This window comes from Bos indicus, chromosome 1, assembly GCF_029378745.1.
Source record: "Bos indicus isolate NIAB-ARS_2022 breed Sahiwal x Tharparkar chromosome 1, NIAB-ARS_B.indTharparkar_mat_pri_1.0, whole genome shotgun sequence".
Classification (NCBI taxonomy): Eukaryota; Metazoa; Chordata; class Mammalia; order Artiodactyla; family Bovidae; genus Bos; species Bos indicus.
In genome coordinates, this window is record NC_091760.1 from 106,739,076 (window position 1) to 106,757,871 (window position 18,796).

Sequence of the window (18,796 nt, forward strand, 5' to 3'; positions counted from 1 at the left end):
CATATAAATTTTAGGATTATTTGTTCTAGTTGTGTAAAAAATGTCATGTGTAATTTAACAGAGGTAAGAGTCCTGTAGATTGCTCTGGGTATGGTCATTTTAACAATATTAATTCTTCCCATCCAAAAGCATGGGCTTTATTTCTTTGAATCAGCCTCAGTTTCATGTATCAATGTCTTATAATTCTCCACCTGTAAGTCTTTAACCTCCCTGGTCAAAGTTTTTTTGTTTGTTTTTGATGCGATTTTAAAAGTTACACTGTCAGCGTGAAGAAATGCAGGTCTCCCGCATTGCAGGCAGATCCTTTACCAACTGAGCCACCAGGGAAGCCCAGTGTAAAGAAATGCAGCAGATTTCCGTATGGTAATTTTGTGTTACTTTACTGGGTTTGTTTATCTAGTAGTTTTTGTGTGGAGTCTTTAGGGTTTTCTATATATAGAATCATGTCATCTGCCTATAATGACAGTTTTACCTCTTCCCTTCTAATCTGGGGACTTCCCTGGTGGCTCAGACAGTAAAGCATCTGTCTGCAATGCAGGAGATCTGGTTTCAATCCCTGGGTTGGGAAGATTCCCTGGAGAAGGAAATGGGAGCTCACTCCAGTATTCTTGCCTGGAAAATCCCATGGACCGTAGAGCCGGCTAGGCTACCATCCATGGGGTCGCAAAGAGTCGGACATGACTGAGCGGCTTCACTTTCACTTTTCTAATCTGGATACCTTTTGTATCCTTTTCTTGTCTGACTGCTGTGGGTAAAACTTCCAATACTATGTTGAATAGAAGTGGTGAGACTGGGCATCCTTGTCTTATTAAAGATTTTAGTGAGAGATGGCCTTTAGCTTTTCACTGTTGAGTATTATGTTGACTGTGGGCTTGTAATAAACAGTTTCTATTATATTGAGATGTGTTCCCTTAACACCCCCTTTGATAAAGAGTTTTTGTCATGAATGGATGTCGAATTTTATCAGATGCTTTTTCTGCATCTGTTGAAATGATTATGTGGTTTTCTCTTTTCTTTTGTTGATGTGGTGTATCACATTGATTGATTTGCGTACATTGAGCCATCCTTGTGACTTGGGTATAAATCCAATATGATTATCTTGTATGATCTTTTTCTTGGATTTTATTTGCTAATTTTTGTTGAGAATTTTTGCATCTGTATTCATCCAAGATATCAGCCTGTAATTCTCTTTTTTGGTATCATCTGGTTTTGGTATCAGGGTGATATGATGACTTAAGTTCTTCTTTATATGTTTGGTAGAATTCCCCAGTGAAGCCACCTCCATGTTCTGAAATCTTAAATAAAATGTTATATAGCCTGCGTCAGTACTTTCTTTTTATAGCTGAATAATAGTATTCCATTGTGTGGATTCTCAGTTAACATTCAGTTCAGTTCAGTTGCTCAGTCGTGTCCAATTCTTTCTAACTTCATGAATGGCAGCACACCAGGCCTCCCTGTCCATCACCATCTCCCGGAGTTCACTCAGACTCATGTCCATAGAGTCAGTGACGCCATCCAGGCATCTCATCCTTTGTTGTCCCCTTCTCCTCCTGCCCCCAGTCCTCCCAGCATCAGAGTCTTTCCCAATGAGTCAATTCTTCATATGAGGTGGCCAAAGTACTGGAGTTTCAGCTTTAGCATCATTCCTTCCAAAGAAATCCCAGGGCTGATCTCCTTCAGAATGAACTGGTTGGATCTCTTTGCAGTCCAAGGGACTCTCAAGAGTCTTCTCCAACACCACAGTTCAAAAGCATCAATTCTTCAGTGCTCAGCCTTCTTCACAGTCCAACTCTCACATCCATACATGACCACTGGAAAAACCATAGCCTTGACTAGACGGACCTTTGTTGGCAAAGTAATGTCTCTGCTTTTGAATATGCTGTCTAGGTTGGTCATAACTTTCTTTCCAAGGAGTAAGCGTCTTTTAATTTCATGGCTGCAGTCACCATCTGCAGTGATTTTGGAGCCCAAAAAAATAAAGTCTGACGCTGTTTCCACTGTTTCCCCATCTATTTCCCATGAAGTGATGGGACCAGATGCCATGATCTTCGTTTTCTGAATATTGAGCTTTAAGCCAACTTTTTACTCTCCTCTTTCACTTTCATCAAGAGGCTTTTTAGTTCCTCTTCACTTTCTGCCATAAGGGTGGTGTCATCTGCATATCTCAGGTTATTGATATTTCTCCCAGCAATCTTGATTCCAGCTTGATGCTCTTCCAGCCCAGCGTTTCTCATGATGTACTCTGCATAGAAGTTAAATAAGCAGGGTGACAATATACAGCCTTGCCGTACTCCTTTTCCTACTTGGAACCAGTCTGTTGTTCCATGTCTACCAGGGTCCAGCCCCAGTTGGATCCAGGGGTTCCCTCAGGAGAACTGTGTCGGCAAAAGGATAGCAAAGGGGAGGGAAAGGGGAAAGAGGCTTGATCTCACTGGTTTACGTGGAAAGCCAATAAAGCTCGTGACACTGGACTTGCACTGACCACGGAGGCCACGGGAGCCCTCTCAAATAGCTGAAGGTGCCCCACCTTAGGCACCTTCTCAAGTGGGTCTTAGAAGCCAGGTCCGGTAAGTGGTCTCAGAGGGCCCCCACGCTCCAATTAGTCATCCTGAAGGAAGAAGAGAGAAGAATAGGAGAGAAAAGGAAACAAGAACAACACGGGGAGACCAAGCCTGATGAGCAAGGTCCGTAGCTTTATTTTCAAAAGGAGCTTTTATACCCTAAATTGTACATAGAGGATAATAGGGGGTGTAGAGTCATGCAAGGTCAGCAGTCCTTACCCTTATCAAAACCAGGCTTTCTTTCTGCAAACTTATCATATACAAAGGCTTTAGGTGATTTACATCATCTCTGGTCAGGAGGCCTGTTAACATTTTTCTTCTGATAAAAGTTGGTCAACGAGAAAAACTTATTTTCTCCAGAAGTGATTTTTCTAAAGTTTGGTACCACTCTCTGAAAGCACTAGATAGAGTTGCATTCATATAGGGCAAAAGGTGCAGTGGGGGATAACAAGGAAAGAATTTATTGACTCAAGAGTCTTAAGGTTGTTAACATCAAAGCTACTACTTATATTTCTATATACCAACTATATTAATCAATACACTCCCAAGGCCATAGTGGGTAAGGGATACGGAAACTTGGCAGCAAGCATTAGCTCAACAAAGAAATCCTCTACTAGTTCTATTCTAGTAATTTTAACTCTCCAAGAAGCTCTGCATTGTTAGAATATCTTAAGCTTCCTGTGCCTCTCGTGGTTGGGAGGCTGAACAATCACATGCGTAGCTGTAAGAGTCTGGAAACCTGTCAGGCAAGTTAGAAAGCTCTCCGAGGGATTTGAATTGGAACACACCTATTGAACCCAGGAGACTTATTAACTAGAGCTCTAAGTTGATTTCCTTCAGAGAAAGGTGGTCAGGGATAGCCCCCCATTAATATTAGAGGAGTTGATGAAAGTCGTAAAATAGTAAAACAGACAGATTCTGGTTTGGGGGTAGATGCTCAGACAGGTCCAGGGGGCCCCCTCAAGTCCTGACTCGTCTTGCCCATCAGGCCTCTCCCACATGACCTTGTCACGGGTGGGAACTGCCATGCTGGCTCCCGGCACGTGTCCAGCTCTAACTGGTGCTTCCCGACCTGCATATAGGTTTCTCAAGAGGCAGATCAGGTGGTCTGGTATTCCCATCTCTTGAAGAATTTTCCACAGTTTATTGTGATCCACACAGTAAAAGGCTTTGGCATAGTCAATAAAGCAGAAATAGATGTTTTTCTGGAACTCTCTTGCTTTTTCCATGATCCAGCGGATGTTGGCAATTTGATCTCTGGTTCCTCTGCCTTTGCTAAAACCAGCTTGAACATCAGGAAGTTCACAGTTCATGTATTGCGGACGCCTAGCTTGGAGAATTTTGAGCATTACTTTACTAGCATGTGAGATGAGTGCAATTGTGCAGTAGTTTGAGCATTCTTTGGCATTGCCTTTCTTTGGGATTGGAATGAAAACTGACCTCTTCCAGTCCTGTGGCCACTGCTGAGTTTTCCAAGTTTGCTGGCATATTGAGTGCAGCACTTTCACAGTATCATCTTTCAGGATTTGAAATAGCTCAACTGGAATTCCATCACCTCCACTAGCTTTGTTCGTAGTGATGCTTTCTAAGGCCCACTTGACTTCACATTCCAGGATGTCTGGCTCTAGGTCAGTGATCACACCATTATGATTATCTTGGTCTTGAAGATCTTTTTTGTACTCTTCTTCTGTGTATTCTTGCCATCTCTTCTTAATATCTTCTGCTTCTGTTAGGTCCATACCATTTCTGTCCTTTATCGAGCTCATCTTTGCATGAAATGTTCCCTTGGTATCTCTAATTTTCTTGAAGAGATCTCTAGTCTTTCCCATTCTATTGTTTTCCTCTATTTCTTTGCATTAATCGCTGAGGAAGGCTTTCTTATCTCTTCTTGCTATTCTTTGGAACTCTGCATTCAGATGCTTATATCTTTCCTTTTCTCCTTTGCTTTTCGCTTCTCTTCTTTTCACAGCTATTTGTAAGGTCTCTCCAGACAGCCATTTTGCTTTTTTGCATTTCTTTTCCATGGGGGTGGTCTTGATCCCTGTCTCCTGTACAATGTCACGAACCTCCGTCCATAGTTCATCAGGCACTCTATCTATCATATCTAGTCCCTTAAATCTATTTCTCACTTCCACTGTATAATCATAAGGGATTTGATTTAGGTCATACCTGAATGGTCCTGTGGTTTTCCCCACTTTCTTCAATGTAAGTCTGAATTTGGCAATAAGGAGTTCATGGTCTGAGCCACAGTCAGCTCCTGGTCTTGTTTTGGTTGACTGTATAGAGCTTCTCCATCTTTGGCTGCAAAGAATATAATCAATCTAATTTCGGTGTTGACCATCTGGTGATGTCCATGTGTAGCGTCTTCTCTTGTGTTGTTGGAAGAGGGTGTTTGCTATGACCAGTGCATTTTCTTGGCAAAACTCTATTAGTCTTTGCCCTGCTTCATTCCGTATTCCAAGGCCAAATTTGCCTGTTACTCCAGGTGTTTCTTGACTTCCTACTTTTGCATTCCAGTCCCCTATAATGAAAAAGACATCTTTTTTGGGTGTTAGTTCTAAAAGGTCTTGGAGTTCTTCATAGAACTGTTCAACTTCAGCTTCTTCAGCATTACTGGTTGGGGCATAGACTTGGATTACTGTGATATTGAATGGTTTGCCTTGGAAACAAACAGAGATTATTCTGTCGTTTTTGAGATTTCATCCAAGTACTGCATTTTGGACTCTTTTTTGACCATGATGGCTACTCCATTTCTTCTGAGGGATTCCTGCCCACAGTAGTAGATATAATGGTCATCTGAGTTCAATTCACCCATTCCAGTCCATTTCAGTTCGCTGATTCCTAGAATGTCGACATTCACTCTTGCTGTCTCTTGTTTGACCACTTCCAATTTGCCTTGATTCATGGACCTGACATTCCAGGTTCCTATGCAATATTGCTCTTTACAGCATCAGACCTTGCTTCTATCACCAGTCACATCCACAGCTGGGTATTGTTTTTGCTTTGGCTCCATCCCTTCATTCTTTCTGGAGTTATTTCTCCACTGATCTCCAGTAGCATATTGGGCACCTACTGTCTGGGGAGTTCCTCTTTCAGTATCCTATTATTTTGCCTTTCATACTATTCATGGGGTTCTCAAGGCAAGAATACTGAAGTAGTTTGCCATTCCCTTCTCCAGTGGACCACATTCTGTCAGACCTCTCCACCATGACCCGTCCATCTTGGGTTGCCCCACGGGCATGGCTTAGTTTCATTGAGTTAGACAAGGCTGTGGTCCTAGTGTGATTAGATGGACTAGTTTTCTGTGATTATGGTTTCAGTGTGTCTGCCTTCTGATGCCCTCTTGCAATACCTGCCGTCTTACTTGGGTTTCTCTTACCTTGGGCATGGGATATCTCTTCACGGCTGCTCCAGCAAAGCGCAGCCACTGCTCCTTACCTTGGATGAGGGGTGTCTCCTCACCACCACCCCTCCTGCCCTTGAACGTGGAATAGCTCCTCTAGGACCTCCTGTGCCCGCGTGGCCACTGCTCCTTGGACGTGGGGTAGCTCCTCCCGGCCGCCGACCCTGGCCTTGGACGTGGGGTAGCTCCTTTCAGCTGCTCCTGCGCTGTCGCAGCCTGGCACTGTCAGCCGCCGCCCCTGACCTTGGACTTGGGGTAGCTCCTCTCCGCTGCTGCGCCTGACATTATCACACCTAACAAAATCAGTAATCCTTTTTGCATCATCTAATGTCTTAATCGTCTTCAATTTCTCCAAGATCCAATCTGAGATCATACATTGCGATTGTGTACATTCCCTTAATCTTTACTCCAGAGTCATTCCTTGTTTTATGGGATTGACTAGCTGCAGACACCATGCTAGTTATCACAGAATACTCCTGGGTTTGTTTGAGTGTTTCCTTGTGGAGTTCTTAGCTTTTTCTTCTGTCTTGTGTATTTCATATAAAATGTGATTAGATTCCTGTTAAACATTGTGTCTAGGATGTACACTTCATTGTATCTCATTGGGAAACACACGATATGTGTTTCATTATTTATAATACTGAGATTAATGATTGAATGAGAGTGGTAGCAGTTTGATTACTCCATTGTGAATTTTATCTTTTTTCAGTCCTTACAAGTAAGAAGTAATCTTTGTTGTATTACTTTGGTATCATACAATGTCTAAATCTCCATCAATCTTTTGTTTGATAATTAAAACACTGATTGATAATCATTGCCTTAATCAGTAATTTCATGAAATACTACAACATAATTTTCTTATTCTGTCATTCTACCTACATTCATAATTGTCATTTTTCTATAAAGAAGAGCTTTTCCTTTTTACTTGAAGCTGTCTGCCTCTGCTGAACCATAGATCACTCTTTGAAAGCAAAACAACAATCATAATTTACTTGTCTTCTCCCCAGTAGATTTTAAGGAAAGGGTTGGTGTTAATGCTGCCTCCTTGAAATTGAAATTGCTGGCATTCAGTTGCAGGTATTTTGTAATTACCACTGTGGTGTTCTGTTTAAGTTTATGGATTAAACGAAGGTTGGGTTTGTGAGAGTTTTGAGCTTCCAGACAGGTTTCTTTTTTTGTTTGTGTTTTTCAAGTTATGTTTTTTTTTAACATAAATTTATTTATTTTAGTTGGAGGTTAATTACTTTACAATATTGTATTGGTTTTGCCATACATCAACATGAATCTGCCACAGATATACACGTGTTCCCCATCCTGAACCCCCCTCCCTCTTCCCTTCCTGTACCATCCCTCTGGGTCTTCCCAGTGCACCAGTCCCAAGCAACCAGTATCATGCATCAGACTTGGACTGGTGATTCGTTTCATATATGATATTATACATGTTTCAATGCCATTCTCCCAAATCATCCCACCCTCTCCCTCTCCCACAGAGTCCAAAAGACTGTTCTGTACATCTGTGTCTCTTTTGCTGTCTCGCATACAGGGTTATCATTACCATCTTTCTAAATTCCATATATATGCGTTAGTATACTGTATTGGTGTTTTTCCTTCTGGCTTACTTCACTCTGTATAATAGGCTCCAGTTTCATTCACCTCATTAGAACTGATTCAAATGTATTCTTTTTAATGGCTGAGTAATACTCCATTGTGTATGTGTACCACAGCTTTCTTATCCATTCATCTGCTGATGGACATCTAGGTTGCTTCCATGTCCTGGATATATTGTATAATATAATATATTTTATATAATATGTAAAATATAATATATTTTATAGAACATATATTGTATATATATTATACATTGTATTATATATTGTATATATTATACATTATATATATATTTCTATATATATATATGAAAATAATACTATGATCAGACTGGGGCCTGTGTTAAATTGAATTTCAAATTTTAGAGACAGCTCATGTAACCTAATATGATCAGTTTTTTAATTAATGTTTTCATGTGGTCTTGAAAAGAATATTCCTATTCTTTTTAATTGAATGAAAAGTCCTAAATCAAGACTATTAGTAATTTTAATAATGTTATTTGAAACACTCATATCCCTATTTTTTGTCTGCTTGATCTATTAACCATTTAGAGAGATTTGTTAAAAATTTCCTATTAGGATTATAGATTTTTCCATTTGTACTCACACTTTTCAGGATTTACTTTATATATTTTGAGCCTATGTTTCTATCTTTATTTAGCTTCATGATTGTTAAATTATCTTTTTGGATGGTTCCTTTTATTAGCAACAAAATCTCCTTGTCTCTTTTTTAAATTTATTTATTTTTAAAATTTGTTTTTGGGTGTGCTTTGTTGGTGTGTGGGTTTTTCTCTAGTTGTGGTGAGTGGGCTGCTCTCCAGTTGCAGTGTGCGGGCTTCTCATTTTGGGGGCTTCTCTTGTAAAGCACAAGCTCTAGGCTTGAGGGCTTCAGTAGTTGCAGTACCTGGGCTCAGCAGTTGTGGCTCCCATGGTTTTGGAGCACAGACTCAGTAGTGGCTCACAGGTTTAGTTACTCTGAGGCTTGTGGGGTCTTCCTGGACCAGGGGTGGAACTCATGTCCCCTGCATTGGCAGGCAGATTCTTTATCACTGAGCCACCGGGGAAGCCTGTCTTGTCCCTTTTAAATGCTGCTCATTTAAAATACATGATGTTCTATACATCAGTGTCTCTTTTGCTGTCTCGTATACAGGGGTATTGTTACCATCTTTCTAAATTCCATATATATGTGTTAGTATACTGTATTGGTGTTTTTCTTTCTGGCTTACTTCACTCTGTTTTGGACTCTGTAGGAGAGGGAGAGGATGGGATGATTTGGGAGAATGGCATTGAAATATGTATAATATCATATATGAAACGAGTCGCCAGTCCAGGTTCAATGCACGATACTGGATGCTTGGGGCTGGTGCACTGGGACGACCCAGAGGGATGGTATGGGGAGGGAGGAGGGAAGAGGGTTCAGGATGGGGAACACATGTATACCTGTGGCAGATTCATTTTGATATATGGCAAAACCAATACAATATTGTAAAGTTAAATAAAATAAAATTTTTTAAAAAAGAAATTAAAAAAAAACACATGATGTTAATAAATAACCACAGCAGATTTCTGATGGACATTTTCCTGATTTAAAAAAAATTTCCTAATTTTTAAATTTTTGTGTTGTTTTGTTTTAGGCATGTGTCTTATAAGCAGTATACAGCAGAATTTTAAGCCAATCTGAGAGTCTCTGTTTTTCAGTAAGTGAGTTGACATTTATATTTACTCTGATGATACATTTGAATTTAGTTTTGCCATTTTCTCTTGTGCTTTTCCATTTGCCATGCATTTTCTCTGCTTTTTACCCCCCTCTTCTCCTATCCTCTGTTGAACTATTAGCTTGCTTTGTTTCTTTTATTTCTTAATCTGTGTGGAAATGTATATGTTCCGTATCTGTTCTTTCGGTGGTCACTCTGAAGGTTAATATGCATTAAGTGAAACTCTCTTTGCAGCAACCATGTCATTTTTATATAGTATTTTGGATTCACTTTTTAACCACACAAAAAAGTACTTTTTGTGTTCTTCTACTGTGTGTATTTGTTAGTTTTCATTATCTTTCAATAATCTCCTTATTTACCTTTGTTTCTTGCATTCCTTTCCTTCCTCCTGAGTTCATTTTTCTTCATACTAAAATACATTCCCTTGATACTTCTTTTAGCTAGAGTTTGTGCACTTTGTAAGTCCTGATCTGTTTCAAAATGTTGTTATTTCATCTTCATTTCACCTGAACTCTCTAACATTCACCTGTAAATTATGTACAATAAAGCCAGTTGGCCCACAGTATAGGGTTATTGGGAGTAACTAATAATATTTGTTGAAACACTTTATAAACTGTTTTGTGTGTATATATAATGCTATTATTATTAGCTAATATACCTCCTGAAAGTGAAAAGTGTTAGTTGCTCAGTTGTGTCTGATTTTTTGAGACTTCATGGACTGTAGCCCACCAGGCTCCTCTGTCCATGGAATTCTCCAGGCAAGAATACTGGAGTGGGTTTCCATTCTCTTCTCCAGGGGATCTTCCCAACTCAGGGATCGAACCCAAGTCTCCTGCATTGCAGGCGAATTCTTTACCATCTGAGTTACCAGGGAAGCCCAATATATATCCTGTTAGAGTTATATTAGAATTACTGTGTTTTGAATGGATTTTAAAAAGCATTGCTTACTGTATTGATATCATATTTACTAAGATAAAAGAGAATAATACCTACTAGAAATACCATGAATTGTACTTGCTCACACCTTGGGAGAAGAGCAGCTGGGATAAGATGAAATTAGGGGTCCTAACTGCCAACTTAGGGTTACTATCATTCAGTAGAACTTTGAGACATGCAAGCATGAAGTCCAATTTTTTTACTTTGTTTTTATCTATTTACAAAGACAATGCACAAATAGTGTGGAAATTCAGATGATAAGAAAAAAAGAGGAAAGAAAGAAATCTTTCCAGAAATCCCACAGAATTGAAACTGTTGACATATTGGAACACATCCTTCTAGAACACATCTTCCTCTGCATGTGTAGCTATATGGATTTATAGAGACTTGCCTTTTCATCTTTCAAAAGTAATCATACTATATATGCAGTTTTGCTACTGCATTTCTCACTTAGTAATTATCAAGGCAAAATAAATGAACATCATTGTATATAGCATTGAACACATGTATAGGGTTGAGATGATCTGGAGGAGGGCATGGCAACCCATGCCAGTATTCTTACCTGGAGAATCTCATGGACAGAGGAGCCTGGCAGGCTACAGTCCATAGGGTCGCAAAGAGTTGGACACAATTGAAGCAACATAGCATGCACATACTGTTGTATGGATGTGTCATAATTTTATTTAATCAATTCCCTATTGTGAGGCTTTAAAATTATTTTTATTTTATAAAGTATGCACAGTTGCCTGAAAATGTCTTTAAGATAAATTGCTTGCAGTGATATTAGTCAAAGAGCATACACATTCACGTTTTTTATACATATTTAATTTTTCTCTCCAGAAAGTGTCCAAGAATGTCTCTGTTCCTCACACAAACTGAGTATTGTCATTTTTTCCCTTTAAGTTTCCAGTTTCAGATTTTTATCAATATCTCTGCTTATTATCAATTGAATATCTTACTGAGTGAGTTTGAGTATCTTGTTTTATTGATCTTTTGTAATTATTTTGAAAAATTTCCTTTTGGCCATTTATTCTCTTTTTGCATTTATCCATTGCTTATTAAGTTATGTGGACCTTTTTCTTAATTTGGCTTATAAATTCTTTATTATAAATATCCTGTTGTTTTTTTTTTAATCTTTCAACTTTGTGCTTTTTATTATGTTACTGTTTTTTGTATTTTTGGTTTTCAACCTTGTTCAAGAATTTTTTGAAATTTTTATTTGATCAAAATTTCCTTTATGAGTTCTGGGTTGTTTCCTTACTTGGGATAACTGAAAGTTCTTCCCCACTTCAAAATTATTAGAATGTTCACTCATATTTTCTTTTCATGCTCTTACCAGTTTATTTCTCTCCCATTTAGAATCTTTAACCCATTTGGAGTGTTTTTGGTATAAGGAGTGATACATATATCAGTACCTTCCTGTTTTTCACATTCTGTTCTGCTTTTTAAACTTGACTGATGAAAATCAAGGTACATTGCACATCCTGAATCGTGGCAAGAAGTGAGATGTGCTGTATAGTTTTCAGTTTACTAATGTGTCTTGGGTATTTGTGAGCAGAATCGGAGGTTCAAAGCGGGAAAGAGTGGATTGGGAAGAAGTTGACAGTCTCATGTCTGGGTTACCTTACATGTACGTGTGGGAAAAAGAATTAAAGAGAGGATACAAGCAAAATGTCTCTTAGAAGTTTTGTGTTTCACTTCTTTTAGTGACCCTGAGTTCTTTATCAGGGCACGTGGAACTGTGGTAGGATGACATGGGACACCAGCTGACGTGAGGACTTAGAGGGTTTGCGTCTTGAATACCAAGTGCCCTTCATGATGAATCCATGAACTTTCTGAATTCTGTGAACTGGTAGGGTTTTCTTTAACTATTTTTTCAGCACATGTTTCACTTTACAAACAAATTGGAATAGGGAAGGGGGTTCCCTTTCCCTCTCTGACCTCTGATCCCCTGACCTATAAGTAAATGCTTGTTACGCTTCTTGTATATCTTACAGAAATTGCAAGCATTATTTTGACTGCTACTTGCTATCAAATGCTCAGTTGGTGAAATTGAAGGTCTTTCACTCGGAAGAGAAAAATCAAGAAAGAAGGTAAGAAATAGAAATCTGTTTATGGCTTTGAAACATACATTTCTTCAAGTTAAGAAGAATTCATCAAGGTAATTTCTTTAGGACAATCCCTTTCAACAATAAAAATCAATTTAATGAACATAAACAGGAAGAAACAGATGCCAAGGGTGGAATATGGCTCGTGATAACAGCCTCTGTTTGTTGTGTACCTGACACTGGCCAGTGCTTTGCACACACTGTCACTAATTCACACCGTATTGAGATCTTCAGTGCAGAGATGAAGAAACTGGGGCTTCTAGAGAGAAATAACATGCCCCAAGCTTGCCCTGGTTGGTAAAGAACGGAGCTGGGTTTGGACTCTAGTCTTCACCTTTGGAGCCATCTGTGTTTTGGGTAACCTGAAGTCTGTTCCAGCCAGTCCTAAAAGACCTTCCCCCCACTTCTGGATTAGACCATTCCTTTTCTTTTTTCTGCTATTTTGTTCATAGGCCCATAAGCAATAGACGTACTAACACAGACACAATTTCACATTTGTGAACTATGGCTTGTAGAATGCATATAGGATAACTTTTATAGTAATATTTGCTGTTTTGAATTCTTCCCATTACGGAAGAGTATCTGGGTCTCCATTGCTGTGTGTGCATTACTCAGGATCCTTCTATTTGTCCGTAATTTGTTATAATGTGTTGATTCATTAGGATGAGATGTAAAATTGCCATTTGATAACTGTTGTAATTAATGTACAGGCATCAGTGGCTGAGATTAGATGGTGCTCGCCCCCCAGGGTTATGCTGTGTCTAGTGGGCAGGTGGGGGAAAAGAGCAAGAAGATACTAATTTCTTCCAAAATTCTCATTCAAGGTCTGTTCTGTTTCAGGTTTCTCTGGGAACTGGCTGGGTAAGACTATTAATGGGGAGAAGGAAGGATGGGGGTCGGATGGGCAGACCTATATTTTATCCTTATACAAATAGAAATGTCGTATCAAACAAGTCATTGTTCATTGCACTTCTACTGTAGGTCCGTCTCTGTCTTGTTCAGTTGTTAACTCATGTCTGACTCTTTGCTCATGGACTGCAGCACACCAGGCTCCTCTCCCTTCCTTCATTATCTTCCAGACTTTGCTCAAATTCATGTCCATTGAGTCGGTAATGCTGTCTAACCATCTCATCCTCTACCGCCCTCTTTCCTTTTGCCTTCAAATTTTCTTAGCATAAGGGTCTTTCCCAATGAGTCAGCTTTTTGCATCAGGTGGCCAAAGTATTGGAGCTTCAGCTTCAGCATCAGTCCTTCCAGTGAATATTCAGGGTTGATTTCCTTTGAGATGGACTGGCCTGATCTCTTTGCAGTCCAGGGAACTCTGAAGAGTCTTCTCCAGCCCCCATAATTCAAAAGCATCAGTTCTTCAGCACTCAGCCTTTTTTATGGGCCAAATCTTATATCCGTACATGACTACTGGAAAAACCATAGCTTTGACTATACAGACCTTTGTCGGCAAAGTGGTATCTCTACTTTTTAATATGGTGTCTAGGTTTGTTACAGTTTTCCCTCCAAGGAGCAAGCGTTTTTTAATTTCATGGCTTCAGTCACCATCCGCAGTGATTTTGGACCCCAAGAAAATAAAATCTGTCACTGATTTTGCTTTTTCCCTTTCTATTTACTGTGAAGTGATGGGACCGGTTGCCACAATCTTAGGTTTTTTTCATGTTGAGTTTTAAGCAACTATTTTGACGCTTGTCAAAAGAAAAGCATTCTTTGCCAATAAGGTCATAGGATATAAGTAGAAAGGCAAGACACATAAACAAACATTAAACCAAACTAGAGAGTGTGCCGAAGCATTCCACTGTACTATGTGACTTAAAATATAAAAAACATTAGAGATAGGAAAGATTATAGGCCATAAGTAGTCAGGGCAGCTAAGATATGGCCAGATGGAAAGGAGAAGGAGTCTTGAGATCCTGTCATTTTTATATGTATTAAGAGACTGAAGAGGGGCTTCCCTGATAGCTCAGTTGATAAAGAATCTACCTGCAATGCAGGAGATCCCGGTTTGATTCCTGGGTCAGGAATATCCTCTGGAGAAGGGATAGGCTGCTCCTTCCGGTATTCTTGGGCTTCCCTTGTGGCTCAGCTGGTAAACAATCTGGCTGCAATGCTAGAGACCTGGGTTCAATCCCTGGGTTGGGAAGATGCCCTGGAGAAGGGAAAGGCTACCCACTCCAGTATTCTGGCCTGGAGAATTCCATGGGCTGTATAGTCCATGGAGTTGCAGAGTTGGACACAACTGAGCAACTTGCACTTTCACTTTAAACAGACAGAAGAACTGTGTGTCCAAAGACCTAAGATAAACCCAAGGGTAGAACCCTTGGTAAACCAGTCTTTCTAAGTAATGACATTAATGTATGCCCTCCACAGCAAATTCTGGGTTCCCAGGAGCCCTTCCCCCAGATAACTGTAGGTGAAAGGTCATCATCAAGAAGCTTCCTCCGCCTGCCCTTTGTGTTGGTTGATCTGTCTTATTCTGAAGGCCCTTGGCCCTTGACGTAAACAGTTTGTACTACATTATTGTGGCATGTTTATGTGCTGTCTTGGAGTCTGTTCTCCTCCCATTCCTTCTTCCTTTGGCCTCCTTAGTGCCTGGTGCAGTCTGTGGATGTAGAAGGTCTAATAACAGTGCATGAATGCCTTTGGACTGAGGCCCATGATCTTGGCACCAGGAAAGCCCTGTGGGGTCCTGAATTGTAAACCAACTTCATCCTTGAGATCCAAAACAGAGCTGAGCTTGAGACTGTGAATGCACCATGTCTCCTAGCTCTGCTTTCTTGTCTCAGATGGAATTTCTGTGTTAGAGTTCTAAGAGATTCCATCCCATCCTATGCAGGATTTCTGAACAGATTAGAATGGGAAACACATGAAAACTCATACTACAGACAGACCTTTAATTTAAGCACTTGTTGTCCAGATTGATCATTGAGTTTAGCAAGTGAGTTAGAAAGGGGACTGGGGTGGTATTTGAGGCAAGAAAAAGCTATTTTATAGTCTTGTACATTAAAAAACTCCAGAGATGGTTATTCTGTTTATGTTTAGAAGACTTGCCTTTCAGAGGAACTATCTCCACTTTTATCTCATCCCGTATCAAGCAGGTCACCAAGAATAATTGTAGCCCTTTTCTTACTCTAGATTTGCTAGAATCACATCAGATCCCACAGCTGAGAAAAACCCTTGGTGTGTTAAGACATGTCGCTGATAATATCTCTTCACGTTAATGGTTTTGTTGCTGATATTTCTTTGCAGTAATGATTTTATCCTGGATATCCAGAGGGACAGAAAGAGATGAGTAATGGGGGAGTGGAGTTACAAAATAAATCTACAGTAAAAATAAATTGCTTCTCTACTATTATGAAAAAGAAGTAAAGAATTATTTCAATAGTTATTTATGTCAAGCAGGAAGTATTAATTTTCAAATAATTAAGAATATGTTTTTAACATTGGTCTTGATATAAAATGCTGAAATATACTTTTGGTTGTGGGTATCCATTTGCTTATAGTTAAATGAAATTAAGTAGACTCAGGTCAGGGTATTTGATTTTGCTTTGATGCATTTGTTTTCCCAGTTCTTTTTCTTTTAAGGAGGTGATCAGGTATCATTTGGAAATGTGTTTCAGGTGATGGCATACTAAGCAGGCCTTTGATAAATCTTCCAGAACCCAAGGCTTGCATGCTTCTGAGCTGCTGTGAATGGCCCCGGCACTCCTGACCACCCTTCCAGCTAGGATGTCACTCAGATCCCTGAAATGGAGCCTTCTGCTGCTATCGCTGCTGAGTTTCCTGGTGATGTGGTACCTCAGTCTGCCGCACTACAATGTGGTGGAACGTGTGAACTGGATGTACTTCTATGAGTATGAGCCCATTTACAGACAAGACTTCCACTTCACACTTCGAGAGCATTCAAATTGCTCTCATCAAAACCCATTTCTTGTCATCCTGGTGACCTCACACCCCTCAGATGTGAAAGCCAGGCAGGCCATTAGAGTTACTTGGGGTGAAAAGAAGTCTTGGTGGGGATATGAAGTTCTTACATTTTTCTTATTAGGCCAACAGGCTGAAAAGGAAGACAAAATGTTAGCATTATCCTTAGAGGATGAACACCTCCTTTATGGGGACATAATACGACAGGATTTTTTAGATACATACAATAATCTGACCCTGAAAACCATTATGGCATTTAGGTGGGTAACTGAGTTTTGCCCCAACGCCAGGTATATCATGAAGACAGACACTGATGTTTTCGTCAATACTGGCAATTTAGTGAAGTATCTTTTAAATTTAAACCACTCAGAGAAGTTTTTCACAGGTTATCCTTTAATTGATAATTATTCCTACAGAGGGTTTTACCAAAAAACCCATATTTCATACCAGGAATATCCCTTCAAGGTGTTCCCGCCTTACTGCAGTGGGTTGGGTTATATAATGTCCAGAGATTTGGTGCCGAGAATCTATGAAATGATGAGTCACGTAAAACCCATCAAGTTTGAAGATGTTTATGTTGGGATCTGTTTGAATTTATTAAAAGTGGACATTCATATTCCAGAAGACACCAACCTTTTCTTTTTATATAGGATCCATTTGGATGTCTGTCAGCTCAGACGTGTGATTGCAGCCCATGGCTTTTCTTCCAAGGAAATCATCACATTTTGGCAGGTTATGCTAAGGAACACCACATGTCATTATTAATTTGACATTCTACCCAAAGCCTAGAGAAGGGAGGGATACTTTGTGGAAAGTGTTATTGTTAGACTATGAAATCGCCAATGAAAAACCCATGAGAAGGTCACTGTGTGGCTTACGCAAAGCTGAAACTCATGTAGAGCCTATAGACTGGAGACTGGAGGGTTGCACTTGGACTGTGGTTTATTATGACAACAATCAAGTCAAGCCTGTTAAAGGTGATATTCAGAGGAATTAAAATCTTATAAAAGAATGGGATGGTTTTTTTAATAAAACTAATAGGACCAAACAGTTCGAACATGTCATTCTATAGTCTAGAGCTTCTTAAATGGGTTTCATTGAGTTATAAGCTCATTTATCATAACAACAAAACAGTGTGGAGTATTATTCATTGAAGCATCTAGTCAGTTCAGGGTTTTGTGTATATCTTACATGGATTACTAGTTTCTTTAAATATACAGTTCTGTGTAAAAGAAACTGAAGTTATTTCTGAATAAAGTTTAATCTGTTTTTGGTCATTTGGAAGATATTTCAAGATGTTGCAGTATTAAAGAGTTATTAATTATTATTTAATAATACTTAGAGTTTTACACTTTATGGATGTTTGAATGTTTTGGTTGTTTCAATACTGCATAAACAGAATAAACTTTTTTTCCAGTTACTTCAGTGATGAATTTATGATGAATAGCTCCATTAATGTGTAGTCATTATTGTATATCAATAATCTCTTGGACTTTGATAAATATTTCATCGTGGTAATATAGAGAAGAATTAAAGCAAGAAGGTCAAAATTATTGTCTTGTTTTTAAAAAACATAATCCGTGGTATTTTTAGATGTCACTTCATTTGTCTCATTTTTCTGCCTGGAAATTTGGAGTAATATAGAATGCCAGGTAGCATGTTTCCTTTTAGAAAGGACTCTGAAGCCCAAAAAGAACGAACGAACATGATAGCCAGAATATCATGGAAAGGAGTATTGTATTTCAGTGCTTGAGTTGGAAAGAGAAGACTAATATGTGAGTTGCAGTTAACTGTTCTATGTTTTTTTCATTAACAATCAGTTTGAGAATAAAAAGAATAAAGAAAAAAACACTGTTGCTGTTGTTACTAGTTTCACATCAAGAGGAAAGACCTACTACGTGGTCTAAAGTCAAGTCTCATCTCCATGTTGTAGAGAAATGCACTGTTCATAGGAGTGGTGACGTAGGTCACCTTTGACCTACTAGTTGGTCCAAGAAGAGCACTCCTTGCCCCCATATTCTTGGGGCTGTGCAGCTTCCCATTATGCCTGGTATGGGACAAGTGACTCTTACTCTGGATTACATGATGGCAAAAGATCAAACCTGTTGGGAGAAAATATGAACTTGAAAGTATATAGTCAGCTCTTAGAACACTCATACATTTGTAATTTTCCTGTAAAAAAGCTTAATTTGAATTAGAAGTGTTATAACATGTGATTCCTTATAACAAGGCTGTTTCCATTTCCCTCATCTCAGACCTGATCCAATCACAATAAAATCATAAAATAAATTAAATATTCTGTGGAATCAATCCATGCCCTTGCTAATTCCCACCCATCCGGGAATCACTTTCTCTTAAGACACAGGTGGTGGGTTTTGTGTGTGTGTGTGTGGTAGGATTAGATTTGATTGAATTTGCGTTGTTTATATTCGTGTTTGGGAAGCTAACTCAAAGAAGTTTTAAAGAGAACTTGTGAAATAAAAGTGTCCCTTCACTTTTAAGACTAAAAAAAGAAGTAAAATGTAAATAATTGCCA

At 39.1% G+C, this 18,796-nt stretch overlaps 1 protein-coding gene across 21 annotated transcripts in view; it reads left to right on the forward strand.

Moving 5' to 3' along the window:
- Nucleotides 1–18,554, forward strand: part of B3GALNT1 (beta-1,3-N-acetylgalactosaminyltransferase 1 (Globoside blood group)) — a 33,347-nt gene extending 14,793 nt beyond the window's left edge. For 9 of the 21 annotated variants that reach the window (XM_070792287.1, XM_070792304.1, XM_070792279.1 and 6 more), the window contains 4 exons: nt 9,206–9,268; nt 12,220–12,315; nt 13,171–13,191; nt 15,957–18,554. In XM_070792287.1, the coding sequence (XP_070648388.1) occupies nt 16,030–17,025 (996 nt within the window). In that variant the 5' untranslated portion in view covers nt 9,206–9,268; nt 12,220–12,315; nt 13,171–13,191; nt 15,957–16,029 and the 3' untranslated portion in view covers nt 17,026–18,554. Of the gene's footprint in view, nt 1–9,205; nt 9,273–11,929; nt 12,075–12,219; nt 12,316–13,170; nt 13,192–15,956 lie in introns of all 21 variants that reach the window. The other 12 variants (XM_070792309.1, XM_019960020.2, XM_070792285.1 and 9 more) reach the window with 11 other exon arrangements.
- Nucleotides 18,555–18,796: the final 242 nt, after the last annotated feature.